The following is a 14,461-nucleotide window of genomic DNA, read 5'->3' as shown; positions in this document are numbered from 1 at the left end:
ACCATAGATTTACTTGTCAGACCAAAGGGTGGAACAATTATTTGATCGTGAGCGACCATCAAATGATTATTCCTACATGTGGCCGCATATGAAGGGATGTGTTACATACTAGCACGGGGATTAATTCGGCGGGACGGCGTTTACCTGCGAGCAGGTCTGAATCCAGCCCTAAGGAAATCTGCGATCCTAATGGCGCATTTCTATAGAAATCCAATCATTTTGGCCACTCCTTAGGCAATTGTGCCAAATGGGTAATTTCACCATGAGAGGACATTGCCCATTGGCTTGAATAGCCCAGCCACACCCCCAGCACCGCCCACCTGCATCTCCTCTCTGGGCTTCTTCTGGGAAACTACTAAAGTAGGTAAATATGTGTAATGTGGGTAATACTGAGCATGTGCATATTTTTCCGGTTTTTTTTTTTTTATACAAAATGTTGTTCTTGTTTCTGCCTGTATACTTTGAGGTCTTTTTGGGGTGTGGCTAGGGTTGCCACCTTATCCCTTTAAAACTGGAGACATATTAATTACACAGGTTCTGTGGCTGGCTCACTTCAAGACTCAATTTCATTTTTTTTTTTTTTTTTAAACAGCCATCAGACTTCATTCCAACTGTATTTTTTAAAATCAGCCACAGAACCTGTGTAATTAATATGTCTCCAGTTTTAAAGGGATGAGGTGGCAACCCTAGGTGTGGCTCACAAGCCAGCCATATTCTGTATCTGAAAGTAAAGTGCATTTCAATGTAAGGATGTCACGCACCTGGAGCTTACCTCCACAGCAGGGAGCATCCAGTGGAGTGTGCGTGGCGGCAGGCAGCGTTGCTGGCTCGGGTTGATGAGGCCACATCTCCGGATAGGGTGGCCAGAGGGGTCTCTGGTGTTGCGATGATCTCCATCTTGCTGAGCCTGGCCCGTGTGGGTGGTGCTGGTTGCTGGGAGCTGTTGTACTCTGGATCCTGCAGGTGTCCTCTTTGCAGGGGGGCGCCATGTTGGAGAACAGATTAGACCATTCTCCCTGAGTCCCTGTGCTATGGTTTAATCCACTTCCTTGAAAGGGATCGGGTTTTCAGCCTCTGGGCCAGTACCTTTAGTCGCTTACCTGTATCAGTGCTTCAGTCCTGAGCTCCTGAGATAACTCTTGCTATGCCTGTCCTAGTCGCTGTCACTTGTGCCTTGCAGTGCTGCCCCAGCTCACAGCTTGCCACGTGGTCGCTAAGTCTGCTGTTGGAAGGTATCCTGTTTTTGAGTTACCAAAGGGTCCAATGTCGACTTCCAGTGGCGACTGCCAATGTCCAGTGTTGACAGCTAGTGATTCAGGGCGGGATGTATTAATATACATTACCGCCCTTCGCCTGCCAGCCGCTGCAATGCTACCGCATATGTACTAACATATGCGGCTAGCATCGGGTTGCGGTGACGGAGACCCCCGCGATACCTGTAATGTGGTGTGCAGGGGTCTCAGTCACATCCCGGCGGCTGTCAGTGTCCCCCTGCGTCTCCTACTCCACCCTGCAGCCGGATGTCCTCCCGGCTGTGACACCTGCTGGGGGAGGAGAAGATCGATGGAGGACGGGAGGGAGGGGGGGGGGGTCACGCGGACGGCGATAGAAGCCCATAGGCGGAGACGGGGCGGACGGCTAATGTTACATAGGAAAATGCGGTAAAACCCCCGTTTTACCGCATTTTCCCTTTAGCACATCCCGCCCTCAGTCTACTTCCTGTAGTGTGGTTCAGTGGCAAGGCTCCACAGTGATTCTCAGTCATGTTCAAGGTACCACAGTTATTCATAGTTGTATCCAAGTGCCGCAGTGTCTCCAAAGTACTACAGTTGTTCACAGTTGTATCTAAGTGCTGCAGCTATTCACAGTGGTCCAGTTGTATCCATGTGCCGCAGATATTCACAGTTGTGTCCAAGTACTACAGTTGTTCACAGTTATATCCAAGTACCGCAGATATTCAGTTGTATCCTAGTACCCCAGTTATTCACAGTTGTCTCCAAAGTGCCAGGTATTCACAGTTGTCACCAAAGTGCCACAGTGGTTCACATTTGAATCAAAGTACTACAGTTATTCAGTCATGTTCTCCAAGTTCCGCAGTTGATCACAGTTGTGTCCAAGTGCCAGTTATTCACAGTTGTCTCCAAAGTACCCCAGTCATCCACCACCGTCAGCAAGTCTTCAGTTATCCAGTCATCTCCAAGCCTTCACAGTTATCCACAGTCACCTCCAAGCCTTTAGTCATCCACAGTTGTCTCCAAGTTCTTCAATTATTTCCAAGTCTTTACAGTTTTCTCCAAGGTCCTCACAATCGTCTACAACATCTTACAGTGGTCTCCAAATCCTCCAGTCATCTCGAACCTCTTTTACAGTTGTTCATCCTAGTTCTATGCAACAGTCCATCCATTGATATATGAACTGCTACTGTTATTACTGTTGCCTTATTCTTTACGTTATCAGTATTTGTTGCTTGTTTCTATTTCAGTTTATTCAGTGACTGTACTGCAAGACCTTATCATTAAATCTTCTAAACCTCACTCAACTCTCCTCCATTTATCCTGTACTTTGGGTACATGAGAAAGCACTACATCCATTTACCCACTTCCTCAGCTGCCTCCTCCCTGCCAGTCCCACAAAATTCGCAAAGGACATGTGAACGTGCAGAAAATGAGGACGCTGTAATGCCGCAAGTTTATATTTTGTATCCAAACATGTACAGACTCTGGTGTTCCTTTGCTGGACACACACATGTGCAGCGGTGGTGACAAGTTCCAACTATAACCTCTCGCTGGAAAAAAAGAAATGGTGAACATTATACAAATCCTGTAGAAAACACTGCCAAAAAGCTCAAACTGGGAGGAAGACGTCACTCTGTCAACAGGGCAATGATCTAAACCACTCTGCAATGGAATGGCTTGAAATGAAGACAATAGAGGTCCTTGAGTGGCCTAGTCCGAATCCTGACCGTAATACCATTGAAAATAAGTGGCAAGACACCAACTTATTATCCCTCGCCACTCCCAAACAGCTCATCCCTATGGCACTGGCCGTGGTATGTGTGTTCATGTTCCCAGGGCCGCAGAGAGGCAGGGGAGGCGGGTACATTTTACCTGGGCCCGGGCCTGCCAGGGGGGCCCGGACACACACTTTAAAAAATATATTTATTGGGCTGCGGGTGCGTCGGGATGACAAGGACCTGTCCGCCCGCCTGCGTGTCCGGCCACCCGCCCGTCAGCTGCGGCTGCCCCAGCCTTCCCCTGCACACAGAGAGACAGACGCTAGAAGTCATAGTTCACTTCTAGCGTCTGACAGGAAGCACAGCTCTGCACTTCCTGGTAACGCTGCCGGGCTGTGCTCCCTGTCAGAGGCGCTGGAAGTGAAAAATGACTTCTAGCGTCTGTCTCTCTGTGCGCAGGGGAAGGCAGGGTAAACAAAAAAAAGGGCTTTTTTCCAATCGCACAGGTGAGGATATCTGTGTATGTGATATAACCCTTTTGGATAATGATGAGACTTTAAATAAGTCTTTATTTTAGGGTGTGCTGCCACTAGAACAGAAGATTAGATACAGTTTTTGAGAAAGAGAAGGCTGTCATTAGTGTGGCGCACTGGTAAAGAGAGGTGGTTTTAATAAAAATTAACTTTTAATTATTACATCTTAAAATGGCGATATATAAAACACATAACATACATGGGTAAAGTTTTGACAAGGTAAAGATAAAAAAGGAATGAATCCTTGCTTAGTGTGTTTCGATATCCCTTAATGAAAGTTATGGACAGTGGTTGTATCAGTGCCACACTCGATGGGTGCACTGATCACTGCCTTCAATAATATCACAAGTATCCCCACTGTTCGGGCCCCCTCACATTTATTTTATGATAATTTGGTGTGTCTTGTTTAAAATCGCCTGGTGTGTATCCACACGTAATTTCGTATGCAATAAATTGGTTGGATATGGAGTATTATACTTCCTCAATTAAATTGCATTATAACAGAAAGATATGCCACTGTAGGTGTATGAAAGAGGCCACAGTGAGGTTGGTGAGGCGGATTCGGGTATTTTGCCTATAGCATATGCCGCTCATACACTACCAAACTCAGGCTTTAATAAATACAGTTGGTTGGCTGTGGATATGGTGTAAGACACTGTTTATGATGCGTTTAGTTCACCAATCATCATTGTATTGTAGAAACAAGTGTGGGGATAATATGCAGTGGGCCCCTACTGGGTGAGTCCCCTTAAAATTATTATCATGTGATTAAATGCGTCTTATCACAATCGCCCAGTGTGTACCCACAATAAAGATTGGTACAATAAATTGGTTGGTTCATACATTCAAATTCTTACTGAATATTACAGTTTATTTATTTGTATTAGGTAGCACTTCGGCTGTAAATACGTGGAGGAGCTCCTAATGGCGAATGGGTCAGACCCAGGCGATTTTGAACAAGACACACCAAATTATCATAAAATAAATTTGAGGGGGCCCGAACAGTGGGGATACTTGTGATATTATTGAAGGCAGTGATCAGTGCACCCATCGAGTGTGGCACTGATACAACCACTGTCCATAACTTTCATTAAGGGATATCGAAACACACTAAGCAAGGATTCATTCCTTTTTTATCTTTACCTTGTCAAAACTTTACCCATGTATGTTATGTGTTTTATATATCGCCATTTTAAGATGTAATAATTAAAAGTTAATTTTTATTAAAACCACCTCTCTTTACCAGTGCGCCACACTAATGACAGCCTTCTCTTTCTCAAAAACTGAAGGGTAAAGCAGGGGGCAGCTGCAGCTGATGGGCGGGTGGCCGGACACACAGGCACATATTAACCCCTTGGCAACGAGCTAGAACCCCTGGCAACGGAAATCCCCCTTGGCAACGAGCATTAACCCCTGGCAAAAAATATTAACCCCTTGGCAACATCCAATAACCTCTGGCAACGCATATTAACCCCTTGGCAATGAGCAAGAACCCCTGGAAACGGACATTAACCCCCCTTGGCAATGAGCATTAACCCCTGGGAACATATATAAACCCGTTGGCAACAAGCAATAACCCCTGGCAATGCATATTAATCCCCTGGCAACGCACATTAACCCCCCCCCCCCCCCTTGGCAATGAGCAAGAACCCCTGGCAACGAACATTAACCCCCTTGGCATCAAGCAGGTAATTTATTAGAAGCCTTACTGTGGGGGGCCAAGTGGTGTGGCATAGTCAGTGTGTATCGACTTTTGTGTGACATCCCATTTTTTTGGGACGGTCCTGCGGGAAATAGACACTGCATGCGTCTAATTAGGCAGGCAGGCAGGGAGGCTGAGGGCATGGCCAGCAGTTTACACAGCACTGGATATGCCCTCACAGCGACAAAACGGAGCCCAAAAATTTTTGGCACATATATTCCTTTCTCCACTGCCAAAGTTGGGAGGTATGCTTTAGGTGTGAGGGGCATTGCAATGTGTGGCATAATGTGTCAGGGGCATTACAGTGTGCAGCATAGTATCATAGGCATTGTGGTGAGCTGCATCATGTTTCAGAGAAATGGCGGTGTGTGGCATAATGTATCGCTCGCTCAGACACTGCCCGGCTGTTCCCGACCCGGCGTGCGGCCTGCGCTGCGTTTCTCGATCATAGGTCACGCTGCGCAGGCCGCAGCGCTGACCACCAGCGCCGGAACCTGCTTGCCGCCGGGCCTCCCACATCATACCCTACGCCGGAACCTGCTCGCCGCCGGGCCTCCCACGTCGCACATGTCTACCCGACCCCTGCCTCTGCACTGCGGCCACCTGCCCCCCTCCGCAGCTCAGAAAAAGTAAGTCAGTGTGGGGGCACAGGGGGCAATTTTCTTTTAGGGATGCCAATCCCGGGATTGAGCATTTTTCAATCCCAGTGATATTTGTGTACCGGCCCCAACATTTCTGTTGCCATCCCTTACATAGAAATGACCTTCGAGACCTAATTTGTCTCTGTCCCTGCATCCCCACCATCTCTGTCCCCACCCTCTGGCCCTTCGTCACCACCGTCTCTGTCCCTGCATCCCGCTCTATGCACCTTTGTCCCCGCCATCTCTCTCCCTGCATCCCCACCATTCCTCTCACTGTCCCTGAATTTTGCCTCAATCTGTGTGGCATAATGTGAATTTTGGCACAATCCATGTGGAATAATTTGAATTTTGTGTCAATGTGAATTTTACGACATTCCATGTGAATTTTGGCTTATTCTGTGTAGCATAATGTGTAAGGGGCATGTTTAAGGAGTCTACTATTGTGTTGCATAAAGGGTATGTGGTGTGGTACACACCCCTATATATTTTTAATGGCCACACCTCTTTTCTGTAGCTCGCCACTCCAGGGGGGCCCTGTGACACTGTTGTACCAGGGCCCAGGATTTCTCTTGGCAGTTCCAGGGGAGAAAGGACTGATGTGAATGATTATACATTCCGTGTGGGCTACTTTGGATTATCTTGGTTGTACAGCAAAGATTAATAAAGAATTATATCAAAGTGCCAGCGCAGTCAGTCCTGCTCTAACATCCATGCTGCCCATTTGCAAAATAGAGTTGATAAAGTCACCCTCATTGAAGTTGAGAAAGAGGCAATATGGGAATACTTTATGTGGCGGTCAATAAGCATGCCGTCCAGCTGCTGTAGAACTACACATCCCAGCATGCACTGCCACATTTGTGCTATTTGGCCATGCTAAAGTTGTTCAGGGCATGCTGGCATGTGTAGTTCAAAGCAACTTAAGAGTTGCTCTTTGTTCATGCCTGTTAGAGCATGCTTTCTGCTCTGAGTGGGCAATGCTAGAATGTGACTGGCTGATTATCCTGGCATAGCCTTGTCAAATATGTATCAACGGGGACTTGTGGAAACAAGAGAAATACAACATGAAGCAAAGCAAGACCATGAGGGTAACACGTGTGTACTGATGGTGGTCACATAACATGAAATATAAGAGAAAAAACGGTGTGGACCATGTGCATGTTGAGCAAATGACATTTGGGTATTGGTCATTGTGACAACCACTAAAAGGTAGGGCTTAGGCTGACCCTTCAAATAGTTTGACACGGCTACGGTCAACAGGATTGGAAGGTCTACACAAGCATTAGGCTGACAATGGCAAGATCAACAATCAAAAGGCCAACCTGTTTTTCACAGGGTTTTGTCCAGAATGTCGACATGGACACCATGTAAGTCAGGCATGTCCAAACTGTGGCCCACCAGCTGTTGTGAAACTACACATCCCAGCATGCCTTGCCATTATTTTAGCATTTCCTATTAGCAAAACTGTGGTAATGATGGGACTTGTAGTTTCACAACAGCTGGAGGGCCATAGTTTGGACATGCCTGGTGTAAGTGAACCACGTCACCTTGCATGGCTCACTACGCTTCCAGCTAGATGCAAAGTGCAATATTGTATTCTCCCACCACGCCATAGTGGATGTTAGGGTATGAAATTCCGCCTGTCGGCATATGTCAGCGCAAAAGAATAAAAAAAATGAAAAACTCACCTTGATCTGCCAACCCTTTTGAACTTCGCCATGTTGACCCGTTTCAGTTGTTGATCTAAGCCCTGTCAACCCAATGCATGTCTACATAAATAGGGTCGACCTAGTGACCATATCCCATGAAAGTCTACCATAACATTTTCAATCCATTCCCGAATGGAAGATCCCCACCTGCCGTTAAGCGGTGTATGGAGATAATCCCACAGGCTGACCTGCAAGATCCCAAGGGATGCACTTAGAACATTCAGAACTCTAAAGCAGCCCATACACGCTGCGATCCCGGCGGGTCTGGTGTGTACTTTGATGTGCGCGCTCCCCCGGCACCTCATCGCACAGTACAAAAAGTATGTGCTTGCACATAGTTTTCATTACATTGCATGCACAACGCATGCACAGGCAATGCAATGCGATCCGTACTAGTTAAGCACGGAACGCACACCCGTATCGGGACGTGTATGGGCGGCATTAAGGCTAGATGTGCCAAATTCTAGCAGTCCAGGGATTTTGTCCAGTTAGCAGATGCCTTAAGTCTCACCAATGTTCCAATTGGTTTCGCTTTATATTTGCTTAACTCTCCAAAACCTTGGGACTTGCAGGATCAGATGCAATGTGCATTTTGTTTTTATTAAGGAACCAATTATTTCACATACAAGGAAATCTGGGTTTAAACCCAGCTCAGATACTGTGCATGGTGGCTATAAACAGCTATGGGGATCGCTCCCTTGTTTAAACAGTACAGATTCTAGAAAATAAGGCATTTCTCCAAATACAGGCAGAGGATTTAATGCATTTTATAGTTTGATATCATGCGCCAGTTACAGTATACCCAGAAAAAAGACTCCATGTATGTGAGCAAGGAAGCAGCAGAAGTTTGAGAAATGAAATGGGTCGTACGAGGTAGACCAACATGTGATGTGTGTTGGATAGAGCGCTGAATGTGAAGGTTTATAATCTAGAGACTGTATACTGGCATACCGCTGACTACAGGCCTGAACATATAGCTGCCGTATGAACACCAATGAAACGTAGTATAAAAAGGGACTGTGGGAAAAAGGGTACTCATAATAAACATGATATAAAGTTTCTGATAAAGTGCTGTCAATGAGCCCTCAACAACCTCCTCAAAAGCACTCATGGCACAGCCCACGAACAGCGGTTCATAAAAAGTGGACTTACCAACATCATAAAGTATCAGGACATCTCTCTTACATATTTGTCATCGGTTAATTGTCTGGTGGCTTGATTGGGTCCAGATTAGGTTCACTGGGGCAGATGTATTAAGCCTGGCAAAGAGCTAAAGTGGAGATGAAGTGGAAGGAGATAATGGACCAGCCAATCAGCTGAGTTTGAAATATGACAGTTGGCAGTTGATTGGCTGGTGTGTTATCTCCTTCCACTTTATCTCCAGTTTATCTCTTCGCCTGGCTTAATACATCTGCCCCACTGCCACTAAGACCCCCAAAAAGGATTCAGCGGATGTTAGGGCATAAAATTCACTTTGTTGCAATATACGGAAAAGTTTCATAACAGAGGGTTAGAGGACATGAGGTTTAAGAAAAATAATGTGCTGAGATCCGGGAGCCGACCACAGAGCGGTGAATGCCGTGCACACCAAAGCCATGGGGAGCATATGCAGGGCCTTCCGCTGGATGGATTTGGATGAGAACTTCAGATGATACCAGACAGCCCCCTCCTGGGTATTTGGGAAGAGTTATCAAGTTTATAACAAGGGGAGGATAAAGTTTAAAATAATGCTAATTGCACAACCAAACCTGAGCAACGCCGGGTACCTCCGCTAGTTTTACATTTATTTAATTTAAAATACGGGTCAATAAAATGGGAACAATATCCTTTTAAAAAGACCATTCCATAGAAAGAAAAACAAACAATTATAATTGTGAATGTAATTATCTTCTAAAAAGGTCCATACTGAACAGTATCTAACTTGGGTTCTGATTCTGATCTGTCCCCGGTGTATTTGCACCGGGGACCGATCTTTGTGCTCTGCAAATGTGCCAGTCTGCTGTGCGGATGCCTTAGGCAATTTGTATAGCCGCCGTGGCGTTCCCACAAGTGGGGGAGCGGTCACATGGGGACACCCTGCATTTCCTGGGCGTGCCCACAAAAACAGCTGGTGCGCCCAGGAAACCGCTGGGAGTCCCCATGCAAACAGATATGGGCACCTGCCTTCCGGAGGCCGGCGGCCGATGTCACAGAATGTCAGTCTCCAGGCCCCGGTTCTCAGAGCAGAATGCTGCAAGTATAGGTCCATCAAGAATTACTTCTATTTGCGAACAGAGGAAAAAAATCATTTGATGGTCGGCAACCATCAAATGATTTTGACCTTGTACATGGGGGGGGGGGGAGGGGTTGGGGGCATTAGTTTGCTCACTAAGCAGCGAATTTATGCTGCTTAATGAGTCATCCAGAATAAGGCCCTTGGTTCTGCCAAGTTAAAACCTTTTAACTCAACATTTGTCTATTCACAATGAAAGTGGTTTAGTTTGTGCAGATTACCAATTCAAGTGACCAATTTGACGCACTTTGGACATCATATTTGAAGACACAGAACAAAAAAAGAAAACCCCTGTAAAAGGCTCAAAAAAGCAAAAGGCTGCGGCGGCACACGATCGGCTTGATAAAACATCAGACAAACGCAACTGTAAAAAAATAAATAAAAACAAGCTTAAACTGTATAGAGTTAACATATGAAAAAAGCAGAGATACTCTGCACTCCCTACTACAGGGATCGGCCTGGCTGCCCCCGGGGTAAGGAACCGAATGTCTTGGCTTTGCCAATCTCTCCGGCCATAGAATCGCTGAACATCAGCAGTGCATTCAGTACAGTATGCGTCGCAGACCAATAAAAAGTATAGGTAGACTGAAAAGCATTGTATAAAACCATAAAAAGCATAATGTTCTATTAAGTCACAATAAATATTAATATACAATCATCCAATAATAAATACACAAGATGAAGGTTTGCATTTTCCGTAACAGAAGTTCACACAGGCTTGTACCATAGAGGGACCACTTGGAACGCAGTTGAGTGGAATGCGCAACCTTCCTTTCGCGCTTGAGCCTGAAATACTGATTTCCTGGTCCATTGGCGGGAACGACACGTTTTCTTGTCAATAAAGCTACAGTACATTTGATCCCGTAAAAAAAAATTCTGACTTTCCAAAGCAAAAACATTAGTAGCCAGGGGAAGGTTCTTTCTGTGGAATGAGAACTGTGCAGGCAGTAGTATTTCTTAGTCCCCAATACATCCTACCAAGTGGCTAACTAGGAAAGTAATCACTTTCTTCCGGGGACCCTCGGGTCTCTGAATCGTGTCCTACAGAATGATATATAAAGAAAAGAAAAAGACTAATTATTGATGCAATACTGCCCCCTAGCATGCGCATTAAAACAGCTGTTGTACTACGCAGAGAGATCTAGATTAAACGGTTGAGGAACAGTTAAGGGTTGTGGGGGAGGGGGAAGAAGGAAACAATTACTGGAACTAAATAAAGAGTTGTCATTGCCGTTAAGAAGCTCTAAATGTGGACCAAGACTGACGGTTTTTAACCTTTTTTTTTTTTTCTGAACAGGCGTGCAAGTTATTGGCACAATCAATTAGCAAACTCGCTTATCTGCACAGGACCTGACCATAAACCAAACTTCAGGCCTGATCCATAGTCCTACGCTATGGCAAGGTTTTTCAAATTAAGCAATTATAGTGCGTGAATCACTGCCGCAATGCGCACTTGTGGCAACTGAATTGCAATTACGATTTATTTGCAAATGACTGTAGGTGGTAACGGAGAGTGACAGCAAAATCGCAGACATGTTTGGGGTGTTCATCAGCTGCTGACTGCTGCACAGTTTGCCGGTGACGGAGTTGCGGCAGCCATTCAATAACCTATATTAACCCTTTGAGTTAAAAGTGAATTTGTCAAAATAGGTGTGAAAATTGGCAAGCAAACATTTTTATTCATCATAATGACCTGTAATGTTTACCGTATATAGGATTTTTTTTTTTTACACAACATTTTTTATGTGAATTTATATAACAAATGTGAGCGACGCCGGCAATTTTAGCGGATATTTTACACATCGCTCACAGAGATGTTGGCACTCAAAGGGTTAACAGATACACTCTATGATGTATTTATATATCTTGTGTTCATACTTTTTTTTTAAAGATATGTTTATTGGATATGATAGCATAAGCATGAATCCATACAGTTAAAACGTAATAGCATATCAGTGATATGACATTAGTAAACATGGATCCTGATGCCAGTAAACATACAAGAATACCCGATTTTTAAACATATAATAATACGGTAGATAGAAATAAAGATGAAAGAACTGAAAGAATCTGATTTGCTGTCAAACAAATATACCAAGAGAAAAGTAAATGGCAGAGAAGCAGGAGGGGGAACAGAATTAGAGAAGAAAGAGGAAAAAAAAAGGTTGGGCAGAAGTTCCCATCTGGGGCTACAACTAATGGAAGGGAGAAGAAAGTCGTTGGGTGGTCATCCACGGGTCCCAGATTTTATGAACATATTTAGAGGATTTGTCAATAATTCTAGTCATAAATTTCATGCGATAAACATGCCCCATACGGGATATTAATATTATATCTATATATATCTATAGATTGCACTGAAGGTGAGTCATTTTTTTCCAGTCTACCGCTATTTGGCAAGTAAAGTAAATTAATTTATTTTAATGTCTGGATAAGGAAGGAAGGCTTAGAGGAAGCACCATTAACTTGATGGCAGGGTTCTGTGCGGGTGGGAGCAGCCGGGATCTGTGCGGGTGGGCAGCCAAGCACTGGGTAGCTGGAGGCGCGTCTAGGATACAGGCCAGGGCATGCAGTGCGGCTGTGGGTGGGCAGTGCGGCTGTGTGGGGTTTGCGCTGCCTGACCTCTGACCCTCACGCAGTGCTGCAGGCTGGGCTTCGGGACCAGCCAGGCATGCGCAGTCTAATCCCGAAATCCCAGGATTGGAAGCTCAAATTTTCGGGGCCAAATCCTGGGATCCCGTCGATCCCGATACTGGGATTGGCCACCCTAAGAAAGGGATTAAAATCATAAGGGTTATTGGATCGACCCATATTAGGGCGACATGCATTGGGTCGACTACTGAAGGCCGACATGACTTAGGTGGACACATTAAATAGGTCAACATGGATAAGGTCGACAGGGTTGGAAGGTCGACAATGAGTAGGTTGACAGTCAAAAGGTCGACATGAGTTTTTTCATGGTTTGCCCGGAATGTTGACATAGTTGACATGGACACCGGTAGTGGATGGCAGGGCATGAAATACCACCTGTCGGCACCAAACAAAGAAACATGAAAAACTGATGTCGACCTTTTGACTATCGACCTTCCCATTGTCGACCTTCCAACCTTATCGACTTTAGCCATGTTGACCTTCAGTGGTCGACCTAAAGACCATATCCCAAACATACATATGGGGGAAATAATATAACACCCTGGCAGAGCAGAGCAGTTTTAGTAAATGAAGGTAATCCAGGCAGCATCATCTGCAGCAGTGTGTGCGGGGGCCAGTACTCTGCAAAGCTGGTTACCTGGACTTGTTCCAGAGTACAAGAGTTCTAGGCTGCTTATTTTCCCCTGGTCATACAGCGCCAGCTGCTCCACAAATCTCTGTTTGGCAGGATTCATGATGATCTGGTGATGTGGCATGGAGATAGCTGGAAAAAGAGAATGGTGTTTTAGCACACTGCACAGAGGCACGTACCGGCTGCAGGCACCGACACTGCTCAACAGCAACTGGAATTTGTACAGATGTGTCAGATCTCCTCCACTCACTGCCACTGCAAACATCTCACAGACAGACCCTTAGAGCCAACTGAGCTGGCTGTGCCGTACAGAGCAGTCTCCTCTCTGTGCGGCTTCTAGAAAAGTGTGAAAGCAAATTAAGCAAAGGGAACACTCAGTCATTACTATGAGGGTAATTCAGTACCGTCGCATGCAGCCGCTAGCAGGAGAAATCATTCGATGGTCACCGACCATCGAATGATTTCTCTTGCCTCCACAAATAAAAGTCAGTCTGAACTGACTTATTTACGAGCACTAGGATCTATGGCTGATGTCCAGGCATCAGCCGGCGTGTTCTTAGGGAGACACCCATAAACTAGAATTAGAAACCTGGTTTATAGTTGACACGCGCTGCCATCTTTATATCATGTGCCGCAGGATGGTTTTATGCATAGATGGAACGCACATCCATTTGTTTAATGGGACTTATCTTTAACCTGACTATTGGCATGCACATCAATCTATGTATAAGGTGCGCATTAAGTGCAATATCATTTCTTGAAAGGGGCATTAAATATTGGGTGTAACATTGCCAATATAAAGTGCTTAATGCATATTTTGATATATTAAAGTGCTAGCGGTGCATCAGTACGCTAGCAGTGCATTGGATATAAGGTATATGGCTGCAAATATAAAGTGCTTGATGCATATTCGAATACATTCAAATATGGCCAGTGTATAAAGATCTCCTTGTTAAAAATGAACAAAAACATAAAACTTTAAAAAGTTGTAAACAATTGAACATCATGAAGGATTTGCAATAAAACACCATCTTTTTTTTTTTTTTTAAAGGAACCATTTCAATTAAAAATTTGCATTTTACCCTTAAGGCAGTGGTTCCCAAACTGTGTGCCGTGGCACCCTGGGGTGCCTTGGGGGACTTGCAGTGGTGCCCTGGATTGGTGGTCCATGATAAAATTTAAGTTGTTTATGACCAAAGTAACAGCCAAATTGTGGACAAACAGAGGTGAATCCTGATAATTACCACAAAACCGTCCCTAAGGATGAGCTATAAACACAATTTTATTAACTTAATATTTGTTTATGACTTTCTTAATGAGAAACTTTTGGTCTATGGGTGCCATGAAAAACTTTCGGATACTCTGGGGTGC

General features: G+C 45.0%; 1 protein-coding gene across 2 annotated transcripts in view; it reads right to left on the bottom strand.

Moving 5' to 3' along the window:
• Positions 1-9,306: 9,306 nt before the first annotated feature.
• IRAK1 (interleukin 1 receptor associated kinase 1) overlaps positions 9,307-14,461 on the bottom strand; it is a 67,219-nt gene continuing 62,064 nt past the window's right edge. Inside the window, exons 12-13 of one of the 2 annotated variants that reach the window (XM_083158873.1) lie at positions 13,097-13,222; positions 9,307-10,848 (exon numbers count right to left, since the gene is read on the bottom strand). In XM_083158873.1, coding sequence (XP_083014999.1) covers positions 10,793-10,848; positions 13,097-13,222 — 182 coding nt within the window. In that variant the 3' untranslated portion in view covers positions 9,307-10,792. Of the gene's footprint in view, positions 10,849-11,654; positions 12,560-13,096; positions 13,223-14,461 lie in introns of those variants that run through there. The other variant, XM_083158874.1, reaches the window with a different exon arrangement.

The sequence above is a fragment of the Crinia signifera genome, chromosome 9 (genome assembly GCF_055691185.1).
Source record: "Crinia signifera chromosome 9, ASM5569118v1, whole genome shotgun sequence".
In the NCBI taxonomy this organism is placed as follows: domain Eukaryota; kingdom Metazoa; phylum Chordata; class Amphibia; order Anura; family Myobatrachidae; genus Crinia; species Crinia signifera.
The sequence above is the reverse complement of the archived record's forward strand: the minus strand, read 5'-3'. Positions and strand labels throughout refer to the sequence as shown.